The 12,116-nt window shown below is 54.9% G+C and overlaps 3 protein-coding genes across 3 annotated transcripts; all 3 read left to right on the top strand.

Annotated features, from left to right (window-relative positions):
* Positions 1-1,922: 1,922 nt before the first annotated feature.
* SETTUDRAFT_167420 (uncharacterized protein) lies at positions 1,923-3,712 on the top strand. Its single transcript, XM_008024356.1, has 2 exons — positions 1,923-2,446; positions 2,530-3,712. Exons 1-2 carry the CDS (start codon positions 2,250-2,252, stop codon positions 3,602-3,604), a joined length of 1,272 nt encoding a protein of 423 aa, XP_008022547.1. The 5' UTR covers positions 1,923-2,249; the 3' UTR covers positions 3,605-3,712.
* A 1,704-nt stretch (positions 3,713-5,416) lies between these two features.
* SETTUDRAFT_167419 (uncharacterized protein) lies at positions 5,417-7,482 on the top strand. The gene is made up of 2 exons (XM_008024355.1): positions 5,417-5,636; positions 5,754-7,482. The coding sequence occupies exons 1-2, from the start codon at positions 5,625-5,627 to the stop codon at positions 7,041-7,043; spliced, it is 1,302 nt and encodes a 433-aa protein (XP_008022546.1). The 5' UTR covers positions 5,417-5,624; the 3' UTR covers positions 7,044-7,482.
* Positions 7,483-11,804: 4,322 nt separating this feature from the next.
* Positions 11,805-12,087, top strand: SETTUDRAFT_25879 (uncharacterized protein; the record flags this gene model as incomplete). Its single annotated transcript, XM_008024201.1, has 2 exons — positions 11,805-11,927; positions 12,019-12,087. 2 exons carry the CDS (start codon positions 11,805-11,807, stop codon positions 12,085-12,087), a joined length of 192 nt encoding a protein of 63 aa, XP_008022392.1.
* Positions 12,088-12,116: the final 29 nt, after the last annotated feature.

Here is a 12,116-nt window from a genome sequence, read left to right as displayed (position 1 = left end):
GTATGGTAATACTAAGCGCCAGCAGCAGCACAGTGCTACAGCAGTAACAGTAGTCCTTGTTCCAGGTCATCAACCAAATTGCATGACCTCGTAGACAAGGCCACGAGTTCAGCCTCACGTTGGACAAGGTTGCGCCACGCACAACGCTGAATGAGACATTAGCATCACGAGGCTGGGCCAGACCAGTACTACCAAGTCGAGTCAGACCAGTACTACAAAGCCAAACCAGCCCAATACGACCCGTACCCCAAGCCTCCAGCCTAGTGTCATGAAGCTCAACTTGAAAATCACTCCTGACGCTACAAAACACCGTATCACACATCTTCTTGGGGCATTCCCTCACGCCGAGTCTGACTATACTTTTTGGAATCCAATCCATGAGAAGACATCAAGCGAACAAGCAGATATACTATACTTGACAGGATTCGACGTAATGCAGTTGACGCAAGTATCCCGCTGAAAGCAATGTGTATAATAGAAAGGGGGGCGAAAAGGGGGGAACGGCTGTGCAGGTTTACCAGGTAAGTGTATATATACCACAAAGGCGAAATCCAAGTAGCAAGTCGTAGTCAGTATCAGAAACTCATCGATGGTCAGCCCTATATATACCTGCATGTACCCAGCCTAGCCCAACCCAACCCATCAAACGATAACAATGATACCCAAGCTCTATATTTCCCCCCATGTCAATATTCCACACACGTACACCGCCAGACGTCATACTATACAGGCACCAGGTATATCAGTAATAGCTATCACATATTAAGCATAAACCACCACCTGTATGCATAACCAGCCAGGGATCCATGTGTTTGGGAACAGAAAGACGGGAGACATGTATGCATGGTGGCCATGAGATGGAATGTGTCAAGGATATATGGAATCTAGTGGTCAAGCGTGCGTTGGATACAGCAGCAGCAGCAGTAGTTGGAGGTAGATGGATGTATACATGTCTCGGCAGACTAGGGTACCACGCGAGATGCTTGCTTGCTTGCTTCCTTACATACGTACGTACTTGCACTTGTACATGCTTCCCTCGTTACCCCCACGCTTACCTTTTCCTTTCCCCACGCTCTTGGCCTTGCACTTTTGCTTCGGTGCTGACCAGCTTTACCTTGGCCGCTTACTCAGCGCCATGACTCCATTGCCTATCCCCCCGTTCCCCCGTTCCCCCGTTCCCGCGCGCACGCACACAAGTCAGGCCGTCAGGCAGCACGGCACGGCAAGTCAGGCACGCATGCAAGTCGGCAGTCAGCACGGCAGGCAGCACGGCAGAAGCAATCATGGAACTGTAATCAGACAGACAGACCGACATGCAGCCTGACGCCATGGCATGGCATGGCATGGCATGGCATGAGGGAATATTAATATGGTAGTATTAAGAACAACGGCACCGGCGATAACACGAAGAATTACACATGTACGTACATAGATATGTCGCGCAAGGAGCATGGATATGGATGGATGGATGGATGGATGGATGGATGGATAGATAACCCCGATTGTTCCTTCCCGCGTTGCACGTTTCAGATTAAAGGATTGCATGGTGGCCATGTGGCGTGGCTTGGGACGCCCCGCCCCGCTCTCGCTTTCGCTCTCTTGCCGTGCCGTCTATTACACCCACCAGTACACGCGTGTGTGTTGCTTCTCTCTTGACATTAGTCTTGTTGTGGGAGTCCGGGATTGATAATAGAGGCCATGCAAAAGGCATGGCATGCTTGTCTACTGTACCAGGGGGGGAGGCTACCAAGGCTGGAAGGCGGCCGTGGTGGCGTTGGCGTTGGCGTTGGCGCGACCCCCCAAAAAGCTAAGACGGAGACGCACTGGCACAAGTCTGCAACTCATCATGCGCATGGACATTATCGGGCTGCTGTCGGTTTCTCTCCTCTCCCTCTCTTTCTCTCTGCTCGTGCTCGTGTGTCGCTTCCCTCGACCTTCTTCCCCCCTTGAGCCATTGATCGACACAACTTACCCTTTCTCTTCCGACCACGATACCGCTGTGCGACCAAGCAACCCATACGATGCTGCCATTGTGCATTTCTATTTGAGGAAAATGAGGAACGAGGTATTGTTGGCGCTGACGTTAGGCAACGAGAACGACGTCGTAAGCGTTTGCCCGCCTGTGCAAGGGTGAGGCTGGCTCGCCCAGAGTGGCTGTTATTATTATCATTGTTATCATCGTCACTGTCATCATTCGCTGTTGTCGTCGTCGTCGCCTTGTCATCGCCCACAAGCAACGACGGGCGGCCATGGAGAAGCTTCAGCGCGAGCGGACTCGCAGCCGGGCGGCAAGTGCTCCCAACGACAAGGTGATTGCGAAAAAGAGATCGAGCCTGGGAAGGGCGGCGGGGGGGTTGCAGAGCAAGCTGCTGGCGTCGTTGAGGAGCAAGAGGAAGAGCGGTGCGGGTGGCGGCGACGAGCTAGCGCCATCGCCAGGCCTCTCGAGGTACGTACCCATAGCACTCCACTCCACACACGGGAACCCACGCCGCCCAGGCTAATCAAGGGCCATATTAATAATAACCACAGCCCGTTTCTGGAAGCGCTGTTCCGGCTGCCCGACGAGCTTCACATCTACATGCTGCGCGAGCTGTGCGTGGCCGACGTGCTGGCGCTGCGGCGCACGTCGCGCGTGCTCAACGTGCTCGTCGCGGAGAATGCGCCTGCGCTGGTGCGCTACTGGGTCAAGCATCGCATGGGCAATCTGCACCTGCAACTGTACCCGGCGCCGCGTGCCAGTGCCATTGACTTGGCCTTTCTGCTCACCATGAGGCGGCGGCACATTGCGTCGATGCGGTTGACGCGCCAGCTTGCCCATCATCTGGTGCGCGAGCCCGTGGAGCCCGCCTGCGCGCGCCACAAGCAGCTGTGGTCGTCCGTGTACGAGCGCATGCTGCCGCTCGTCTTTGGCGTGGGCTACTTTCTCGACGAGCACCGCCGCCTGCTGCTCGAGCGAGACCTCGGCCACATACGCCCGCGCTCGCGCATCGGCTACCATGTTCGCACCACGGCGGGCATTGCCGACCAGGAGCGCAGCGTGGTGCGCAATCTCGACGCCCCGCTGCGCCTGCACTACTTTTACATGTACTGCTTCATCGTGCAGGTGGTGCTGCGCAAGACGCGCCCGTCGAGCAGCGCGGGCGCCGTTGCAAAGCTGCTGCGCGGGTGGTCCAACCAGCAGCCCGCGTGCTCCGAAGACATTGCCTTTTTCCTCATCCTGGGCGGCATCGGACGGGTGGCCAAGCTGCTCGCGTGCCCAACGTCGAGCGAGCGGCGACGCTACCTGCTCACCTTCCGCACCCACATGTCGCCACACACGAGCCGGTGCTGGAGGCGGCACTGGAAGGACGCAGGCGTCGTGTCGCCTGCGCTGCTCGACGACATTCCGTGCTCGCACATTGGCATCACGCAGCTCGACCAGATCTGGGCGCCTCTGATTGCCGACATGATGCAGCCGGCCGCTCGACAATTTACCCACGACGAGCGCGCCCGCTATGAGGAGCTAAAGCAAACGGGGAAATTCATCAACGAAGTCATGGGCTATGACATTCTGCAGGGGCGGGCGGCCGACGGGGGCGAGTCTGACGACGACGGCGAGCCATGAGGGTTGTTGTCGACTGGCCGTTGTGGGTGCAGGCCTAGTGTAGAGTAGGTGTAGAGTAGAGTAGAGTCGAGTCGAGTCGAGTAGACGAAATGCACCGTAGCGCTGAAAACCCTGAGCATATTTTTTTTTCGACCACGAGAGTGGGTGGATGGAGGATGGAGGATGGTGCATGGCTGTAGGTGGCCGTGCAATTTCCGTTGCAGAGAGAGGCGTTGGAGAGTTGGAGAAGGCTACACTAGTTGGAGCTTCACGATGCACGGAGCCCACAGCTATTACGTACATACTGGCAGAGCGAGTCAACGACGACGCAGTAGCCTTGGATGGAGAGGCCGTTGGCATTAGTGTAGTCTGCAAAAAGCTTGGCGTGGATGATTTTTTAGGCGGTGCTTGCTTGACTTAGCAGGCGCGAGTTAAGGCCTTATCCACTTTGTTCTGGACCGCGGGCAGCGTGCGTCGACGTGTGCACAGCGCGCGTGAGAGTGAGAGTGCGAGTGGGAGTGCAGAGGAAGCTGGGGAAGCGTCGTCACGGGGCGGCCGAAGCGATATGGCGGATGCATGTCGAGGGTTGCTTCTGCCAAGTGGTTCGTGTTGGAGTGGGAGTGGGAGTGGGTGTGGGTGTGGCAGTGAGTGTGGCAATGCGTGTGGCAGTGTGGGTGGGCGGCAGGCACGGCGAGAGGCCCAGACCCTGGAGCGGTTGCCGTGCTGGCCGGGCACAGGCAGGCGGCACGTGCACAGGTGCAGTCTTCTAGAAAGGCACAGGCAGGGCAGGGCAGCCGTGTGGCGTGCAAAAAAGACGGAGCCCGGCCGAAGCCGCCGTTGGCACTCCGGTGTGCGAGCTGGGCCTAGCGCGCGTGTAGCCCGTGTACATGTGGATGAGATGTGTGTTGTGTGTGTGTGTGTGTGTGTGTGTGTGTATAATAGATGAAGGGCAGACAAAGGCGTGTCTTGGGCGTTTCAGGCAGAGAGGGCTGAGATAGGCACATGCAGACGGGCTCCGTGGCAGATTGGATGACGTGCCCAGCCCAGGCAGGAAGTCGCAGCCACGCTGCATCGGGAAGGGGCCCAGGGATCGCGACAGGGCTGCGTCATTGGCCTGCGCTGCTCTCGCTGCTCTCGCTCGCACTCTCGCACTCGCTCCCAGACTGCTCGTATGCCGGCCATGATCCATGCCCGCACTGCACCACGCTACAGGTATAGTACATGGGCTACAGCAGACGCATCTGCATGCCCTCTGCTGCGCTACCAGCAGTCTGACGCTGGCTGCACCGCGCCGTGGACGGGCGACGTCGCGGGCAAGCGAGCGACACAGCAGCCGCCGCCGCCCCCCTCGCCAGCGGCGGTGCAGCCAATGGCGGGCTGGTGATACTGACCGCAACAACAGGCCGCTCGTCGCTGCAGCGTCGGCTCTTCGACCGTTGCTCCGCCGCCCCCCGTCATTGCTTTGATTGCCCACACCCACTCGCACACCCACTCCCACTCCCGCTCCCACTCCCACTCCCACAGCCAACATGGAAACTAAATCCCGCCGCCTCTGCCTCGCTCGGCGCCATGCGTGCCCGCGTCTCCATGCATGCCCGTGCCTGTGGACAGAGATGCTCTGATCAATGCCCTACGCCCACCGCCCGCCGCCGCCGTCCTAGCGTCGTGCTACTTGCACCCCCCCCCCCTCGCCCAAGCCCCAACCCATATAATCCTTTGAGCCCGGCCCAACGTTTGCGACCAAAACACCAAGGAATCCCCACCACCACGACGCCTGCCACCACTACGCCCGCGCCCACGCCCACCATCACCGCCGCCGCTGCTGCTCTCGTGCTCCTGCCTCACCTCCCACACAGCCTGCCGCCCGCCGCCCGCCACTCACAGCCCTCTGCCGCCAACCTCGCCCCAGCGCCGGCCCTCGTTTCGCGCGGCAACTACTCCCCATCTGGGCCGCCCACCGTCAGCTGAGCCTCGATCCCCAGACCCCACCCCTACACACCTCCCAACACCATGAGACGGTAGAGATTAGATAGCACACGATATGGACTTTACGGTAAGTCGCGGCCGCGCGCGCGCTTGTGCCTGGCGCCCTCTCTGTTGTCTCCGTTGTCCCTGCTGCCCCCGTCATGTGCCTCGCTCGTCGCAAGCCGCCACGACTAACACGTCGCAGATTTCGCTCGCGCACTTTTGCGAAGTTCACGGTCCCACCTCCATCATCTGCACCCAGGCCTCGACCTCGCCATGCGGCTCCTGCAACCCATGCGTCACCCCGCCGTCGGACGAGCCGCACGACGCCTGCTCCTTCAACCACCTCTACGACCAGCCCACGTCGCTCAAGCTGAACCCTCCGCGCCCGCCCCACGTCACCTCGCCCTTCGACTCGCCCCCGACCAGCCCGCACTCGCCCTCGCACAACCCCTACTTTCCCAGCCTCTCGTCGTCGTCGTCGGCCAGCAGCTTCGGCGGCCGCCGCCCCAGCTCCACCTTGGACTCGGACTCGGACGTGTGCGAAAACTGCCAGATGGTCGTGCCGCAAAAGTACAGCGACAAGATCCCCAACGGCGCCCCCGGCAGCCCAACCAAGGACGGCCGCGGCAGGAACGGCAGCCCCGTGCTGCGCAGCTCCCAGAGCTATCCCGTACGACGCCCAGTGTCGCGCGATGATGTCAGCAGTACCGATTCGTCCGATGTCTCGGACACGGAGCAGTCTGCCTCGTTCCAGAGCGCCACGTCGAGCCTGTATCCCGACTCGATTCCCACGTCGCCCCTCATGGGCTCGCGCGCCGTCCACACCCACACGCTCAACTACATCTCGACCAGCCAGCCCCAGTCGCCCAGCACCTACTCGCTGTTGCGCCGCACCTGCATCCGCACCCTGTCCACCGAGGTTCTCCCGCTGAGCAAACCCTCGGGGCCCATCATGTTTGGAGACTCGGTCGCCGGCTACACCATTGCCTATGTCTTTCGCCTGCAGGACCCGCGCTCGCGAGGCGCCAAGCGCACCTATGCCCTCATCGCCATGGCCGGCCGCGACTGTCGCCGAGCTACCAAGGCCATGGTCAAGATCACAGAGGCTTTTGAAAGCATTGCCAACAGGATCATTTCGCTGGCCGACCGAGTCCTGGAGCGCGAGAGTGCCGCTTCGCAGGGCTTGTCGCGCCCCTTGACTGCCGTCTCCACCAGCACACCGGCCGCTTCAACATCCTCGACGCCCCCACCCCACGCCTCCCAAAAGGAGCGCACCTCTTCCACTTCAAGTGCCCCCAACTTCCGCAACATCACCCCCGTCTCTTCCTTCTTGTCCGCCAAGAAGCTCGACCCAGATGGCTTCCCTCGTGTGTCGCGTGACGTGATGAAGGCCAAGAGCCTGATTGAGATTGTCGGTCAGGAAAACTTTTTTGTCGACCTCCACACGCTCTTCTGCCGCCTGCTGCACTCGCTGATCAAGCAGTACGGATGATTTTTTCTTCTTCCTTTTCGCCTTTGCCTCGCATACGTTTCCGCTTCTCTCCGCTGTATTTCTTAGTCATGTTTGTGTCGTGCGTTAGAGCGGTTTTTTTTTCTCTGTCATTGTCCCAGAGTGCAATGCAAGCACTGGCGTTAGGGAAGCGTTTTTTTTTTCTTTCTTCATCTTCCTCTTTCTTCAAAAGACATTACCGTCTTGCTTGGCGCCTCTTCAGCCACCATACACACGGCAAGGTGCAGTAGCTTTATACCCTGTTTCGCGATACCCGACGCTTCTTTGTATTTTGCTGGGACTGGGGAGATGTACACAATTAGATGGCGTGTACCTGGTCTCTTTTTTCTACAACGGCGTTTAGGAGGGTAATGGGGGGATGAGTTGTCGATGATTATGCACGGATGATGCAGAAGTAGTGTTTTATTCAACTAAGATTTGCTGCATTCAAGGACAAGTGAAATGAGTGTGTGATGGTGATGGGTAAAGCGGGCTACTCTAGGCAGCTCTCTCTCTCTAGGCAGACGGGCAAACGTCGTATCTACTCCAGGCTACCTTGAGTAGGCTGCACTCAAGTCGACTCTAGACACATGCACATTTCCTTTGTTACCATATCTAATCTCACAAAGGGATACACCTACAGCACTCATTCAATGACCCATGCCATGTACTCGCTTGTCTGCTTCCTATCTCGCTTACATCTTACCTGCTCTCCTCTCCACCCCCCCTCCCACTCCACTTGCATCTGTCCATCCATCTCCTCACCCCACACACTCCCTCCGCACCATCCATCATGGTCATAATTATGACTCCAATTTACACACTCATGCTCGTCATTACCATGATAATCAGGGTCCTGACATGGCCTTGGAAAAGTGGGGGGGAGTCATGGATTGGGACATGGACATGGACATGACAACATAATGACCCCACTTACAAGCACACCTCTGCCTCTATACTAATACAGGAGTATACTAATACAGAAATATGCTAATACAGAAATATGCTAATACAGAAATATACTAATACAGGAGTGGTAATGACATGAGTGGAGGTAGCAAGTGCAAGTGCAAGTATGCCGATATCAACGTCAGTGTCTCCTGTAAAATTGCCCGTTGCGGTATGTATCATCTTCATGTGGGATCTTCTTCTACTTCTTTTTGTTTTCCTTGCATCATTTCAATATCTTTGGATTTTTTCTTCTTCTCTTCCAGGCTTGTAGATCGCAATTTATGGGATACGTACGTATGTTTATGTAGGTGCGATGGGAGGAGTGGATAGATGGAGTAGATGGAGTAGATGGAGGAGAAGCTGCAGCTGGAGCTGGAGTTGGATATGACGTCATCTTTTGCAAACCCCACAATGGAGACTATCACCGTCACCATCACCATGAACATCCATGTGCTGGTGTAAATGGTGTTGCCACTTACCTAACTCTAGGTGTAGGACGCTAAAAGGAGGAGGGTGTGGGGTATGACTGGAGATGGGTATAGTTTGGTAGAGTTTAGTCAGGCAGGTCATGGTGTTGTACGTGTGCACGTGCACTGTGGTAGAGCTTGGATGCGAGAAAAGACATGTGCCATGCGTGAAGAGCCAACGTCTACACTAGCAAGCTAGTATGCATGTCCATGGAAACGATCTAGACTCTACTGAATTTCATAGTCTCGTCATGTACTTGGGTTAGTTTTGCAGCTGGCTATGTAGTTTAAAATTCACACTAGTTATGCAACTACTACATACATACATACATACATACATACCGTACAACAACATGCTCATCTAACACGTACGTGTAAGACTCTAATTACTAGCAGTAGCTCTACTCGACGTGCAAAAGTAAAGCATACGTGGTACACTATGTGTTGTGCCACCTCATGATCGTCGTCAGACATTCCAAATCACTATACCCAGAACAACTCACTCACTCACACACACACACTACCCACAACCTAAACTCTAATTTCCACTGGAATAGGTTGCGCGGTAAAGTTTAAAATATAGTGGGAGAGTGGAAATGGATGCGGCGGATATGCATGGGGAATTCCTGGATTGGGAATGGAAATTCTTGGTGGTAGAGGTCTAGTGTCTACTTGCTGCTTCTTGTCGTACCCCTTGCCACAGCACGACCATGACTCCACGCACAAACGAGACCAGGTGCAGTTGAACTCGATGCTGCAAAGAAAGAAACAAATCGAAAGATCTAATTACCAGACATGGAATACTCGCACCAACCACCTTGCCCTTCCTCCCCACAGGCCTCAGAATTACCCAAGCTCGCTCGAATTTACGTACCATTCAAAATTCAGCTTCACGTGCACATTCACATGTCAACATCCATGTCAGGCGAGGAAGGGAACCCCTTGGCTACAGCTTCACATGAACGTTTCCGTTGTGCGTTTGCACAAAGCACACTGCATGCATGTATGCAGGAAAAGCAGGGAAGTACAAGTAGGAAACAAAGGGGAGGGGGGGGGAGTGTTACTAGCACTAGCGAAAAGCAAACCATGCATTACACGTACATACACGCTTTACGCGCGCTGCTTGGCCAAGGACTCGGTAGGATTTGTGTGTACTTTGTGTAATTGGTTCTAAGTAGTCCTAGTTCTGGTTCTAGTTCTGGTTCTGGATCTGGACTGGGGTATCTCCATCGCAATCCCCGCTTCTTGGACTTGCTAACCCTGCATACTTGGGCGTTGCTTTGACCCTCACACTCACACTCACACTCAGCTTGATGTGCAGTCCTCGTCTTGCCTTGGCTAGCCTTGCTTTTACATGTACTTACGTCCCCGTGTTTTGCCGCCATTACCACGGCCCTGGCTGCTGGCTTTTTGGGCGTCTCGCCCGTTCCCGTCCGCCCCCCCCCCCTCAACTCTCACGCACAAAGTACAGTCGGTATACACCCTGGAAAACCAAGCCCGCACGTGAAAATCCAAACGAGGAAAAATGCCCCACCCTAGGTAGCGGAGTGTATGGATGTAAGCGCCGCTGCCCTCGCTATCACGCTGCTACACCCACACCTACTTGGTAGTTTCGCCCATGGGCTTTTGTCCAAAAGTACTCACAGCTCCATTCCATCTCCCACCCACGACCCGTGCGGAACAACAACAACCATGATAATAAAAACTCTCGCCGCCGTGGCCGCCGCCGCCGCCATTATACATTCCTCGTTGTCACCATTATCTTTTTTTTCCCTTTCTTTCTTTCTTTGGGCACACTACTTAGTTTTAAAATCTCACACCGCCAATCTCATGCTCCCATGTCCCGCCCATTTTCCATGCTGTCATTCATTCATTCATTCATTCATTTTTTTTATCTTGGCTATTCGGTGCTTTTCTACACGGACATTCAGACGGGCATTTAGAAAAAATCGAAGGGAAGGAAAAAAGAAAGAAAAAAAGACCTTTGGTGCTTTCACTGGGTTGCCCTGCTTCTCGAGTGTCATGCCACGTGCCTGTCAGATCATGGTACCAGTACCTAGCAACCTGTCAGGTATCCCTTGTTACCGTGCCCCCTACAAAGTTTTTTTTCTTTCTTCTTTCGGTGGGCGTGTATTTTCAGCTGGAGCCGTGTGTGGGCTTGAGCTCTTGTAAAGTATGTATGAATGAGTGACTGCTCACGCGTTGCGTGAACGTCTGTGTGTTACATAGTTTGACGCTGGCACTGCTAAGATACATACTTACATAGACACGTGGGAAGTAAAATTCCATTCACGGACCGATTATATAATAGTTGGGTATCTGCAGCGGCACAGGCAATATTGCTTTGCCCTTTGCTTTGCCCTTTGCTTCACTTTTTTTTTTTTTTTTTTTTTTCCGCCTTGTTTCCGCCTCAGCTGAGTACTTATCGGGATTTCTCGCTCGCTTACACACGGCATGTGCTAGTTTTTGGGTGTTGGGCGGTACCGATGAGAGGGGTACCCCGCTATGCATGGTAGTTAGTGTGCGGAAGAGAAAAAAAAGAGAGGGAGAGAGAGACGGGTAAAGGGTCGTGGAGGGGTAAAAAGGTCTGGGTCTTGGAGGGGGTTGCATGGATGCCCCGCTTGCGCGTGCGTTGCATACACATACATGCACATACATGCAGAGGTGAGCAGATCAGACTAGACTAGAGCTACTGCAAGTGTATGCCTGGGTCTAGGTTTGGTTGTATGTGGGTGATGCTGGGGTGGGGATGGGGGGGCATTTACTGGAGATCTAGCGAGAGATGGTGATGCAGGTTGCGGTCCGAAGCACGGCGTTTCTTGTGATTGTTCCTCTTTTTTTTTTGCTGATTTGTGCTGGGTTCGGGTGGGTTTGTTGGAGTAGTTGGGGATTGACAGATGGCTTGCATGTTGGACTGGACTGGACGTCTGGTTGCTTGCAGAATCACGCATGGAATAGCGTCGTGTACATACCTAGACACGCACAGCAGTTCCCAGATTCAAAGCAGCCATGTCAATGCCAATGCCAATGTGGACAAGATGACTACCCAAGCCCCCGCCTCCTTCACCGGTATCCAGCACCGTCAGCCATGCATCCAGCACTCTGCAAGAATCAAGCCATCAGCCTGTCCATTCTTCAACACCACAGCCATGACATTCGGCCAGCGACCCACAAATGCCCGCCTCTATCCAGTAACCATGACGCATTAGCGCACGCATCCTCCTTAGTGAGCAGCCACAGCCACTTCACCCCGCACTCGCATCTCACACCACCACCGCCACACCTACACTACCGCCATCACCAAAACACACCAACCGCATCTTACTCAATAGTCGAACAAAAAAAAATGGCTCAAAACAACCCCGGAGGCGACGACTACCTCGACAAAGCCTTCAACTTTGCCGCGACCAAGTTTGGCGGTGCCCAGGGGCAAAAGATAGCGAATAACCGAGGGTTGAGTGAGAAGATTGTACGTCCATGCATCCATCCATGCATGCATCCATTCATATACACGCAAACCCAAATAAACACACAGCTAACAAAACACACCAACACCACAGACAGACGGCATGCGCAAAGCCTATGAAAAAGTCACAGGAACAAAGGTCGATCCCAAGATTTCAAACTAGCACTAGCTGCTAGCACACTACACTACACT

This window comes from Exserohilum turcica (assembly GCF_000359705.1).
Source record: "Exserohilum turcica Et28A unplaced genomic scaffold SETTUscaffold_12, whole genome shotgun sequence".
NCBI classification, from domain to species: Eukaryota; Fungi; Ascomycota; class Dothideomycetes; order Pleosporales; family Pleosporaceae; genus Exserohilum; species Exserohilum turcicum.
The sequence above is the reverse complement of the archived record's forward strand: the minus strand, read 5'-3'. Positions and strand labels throughout refer to the sequence as shown.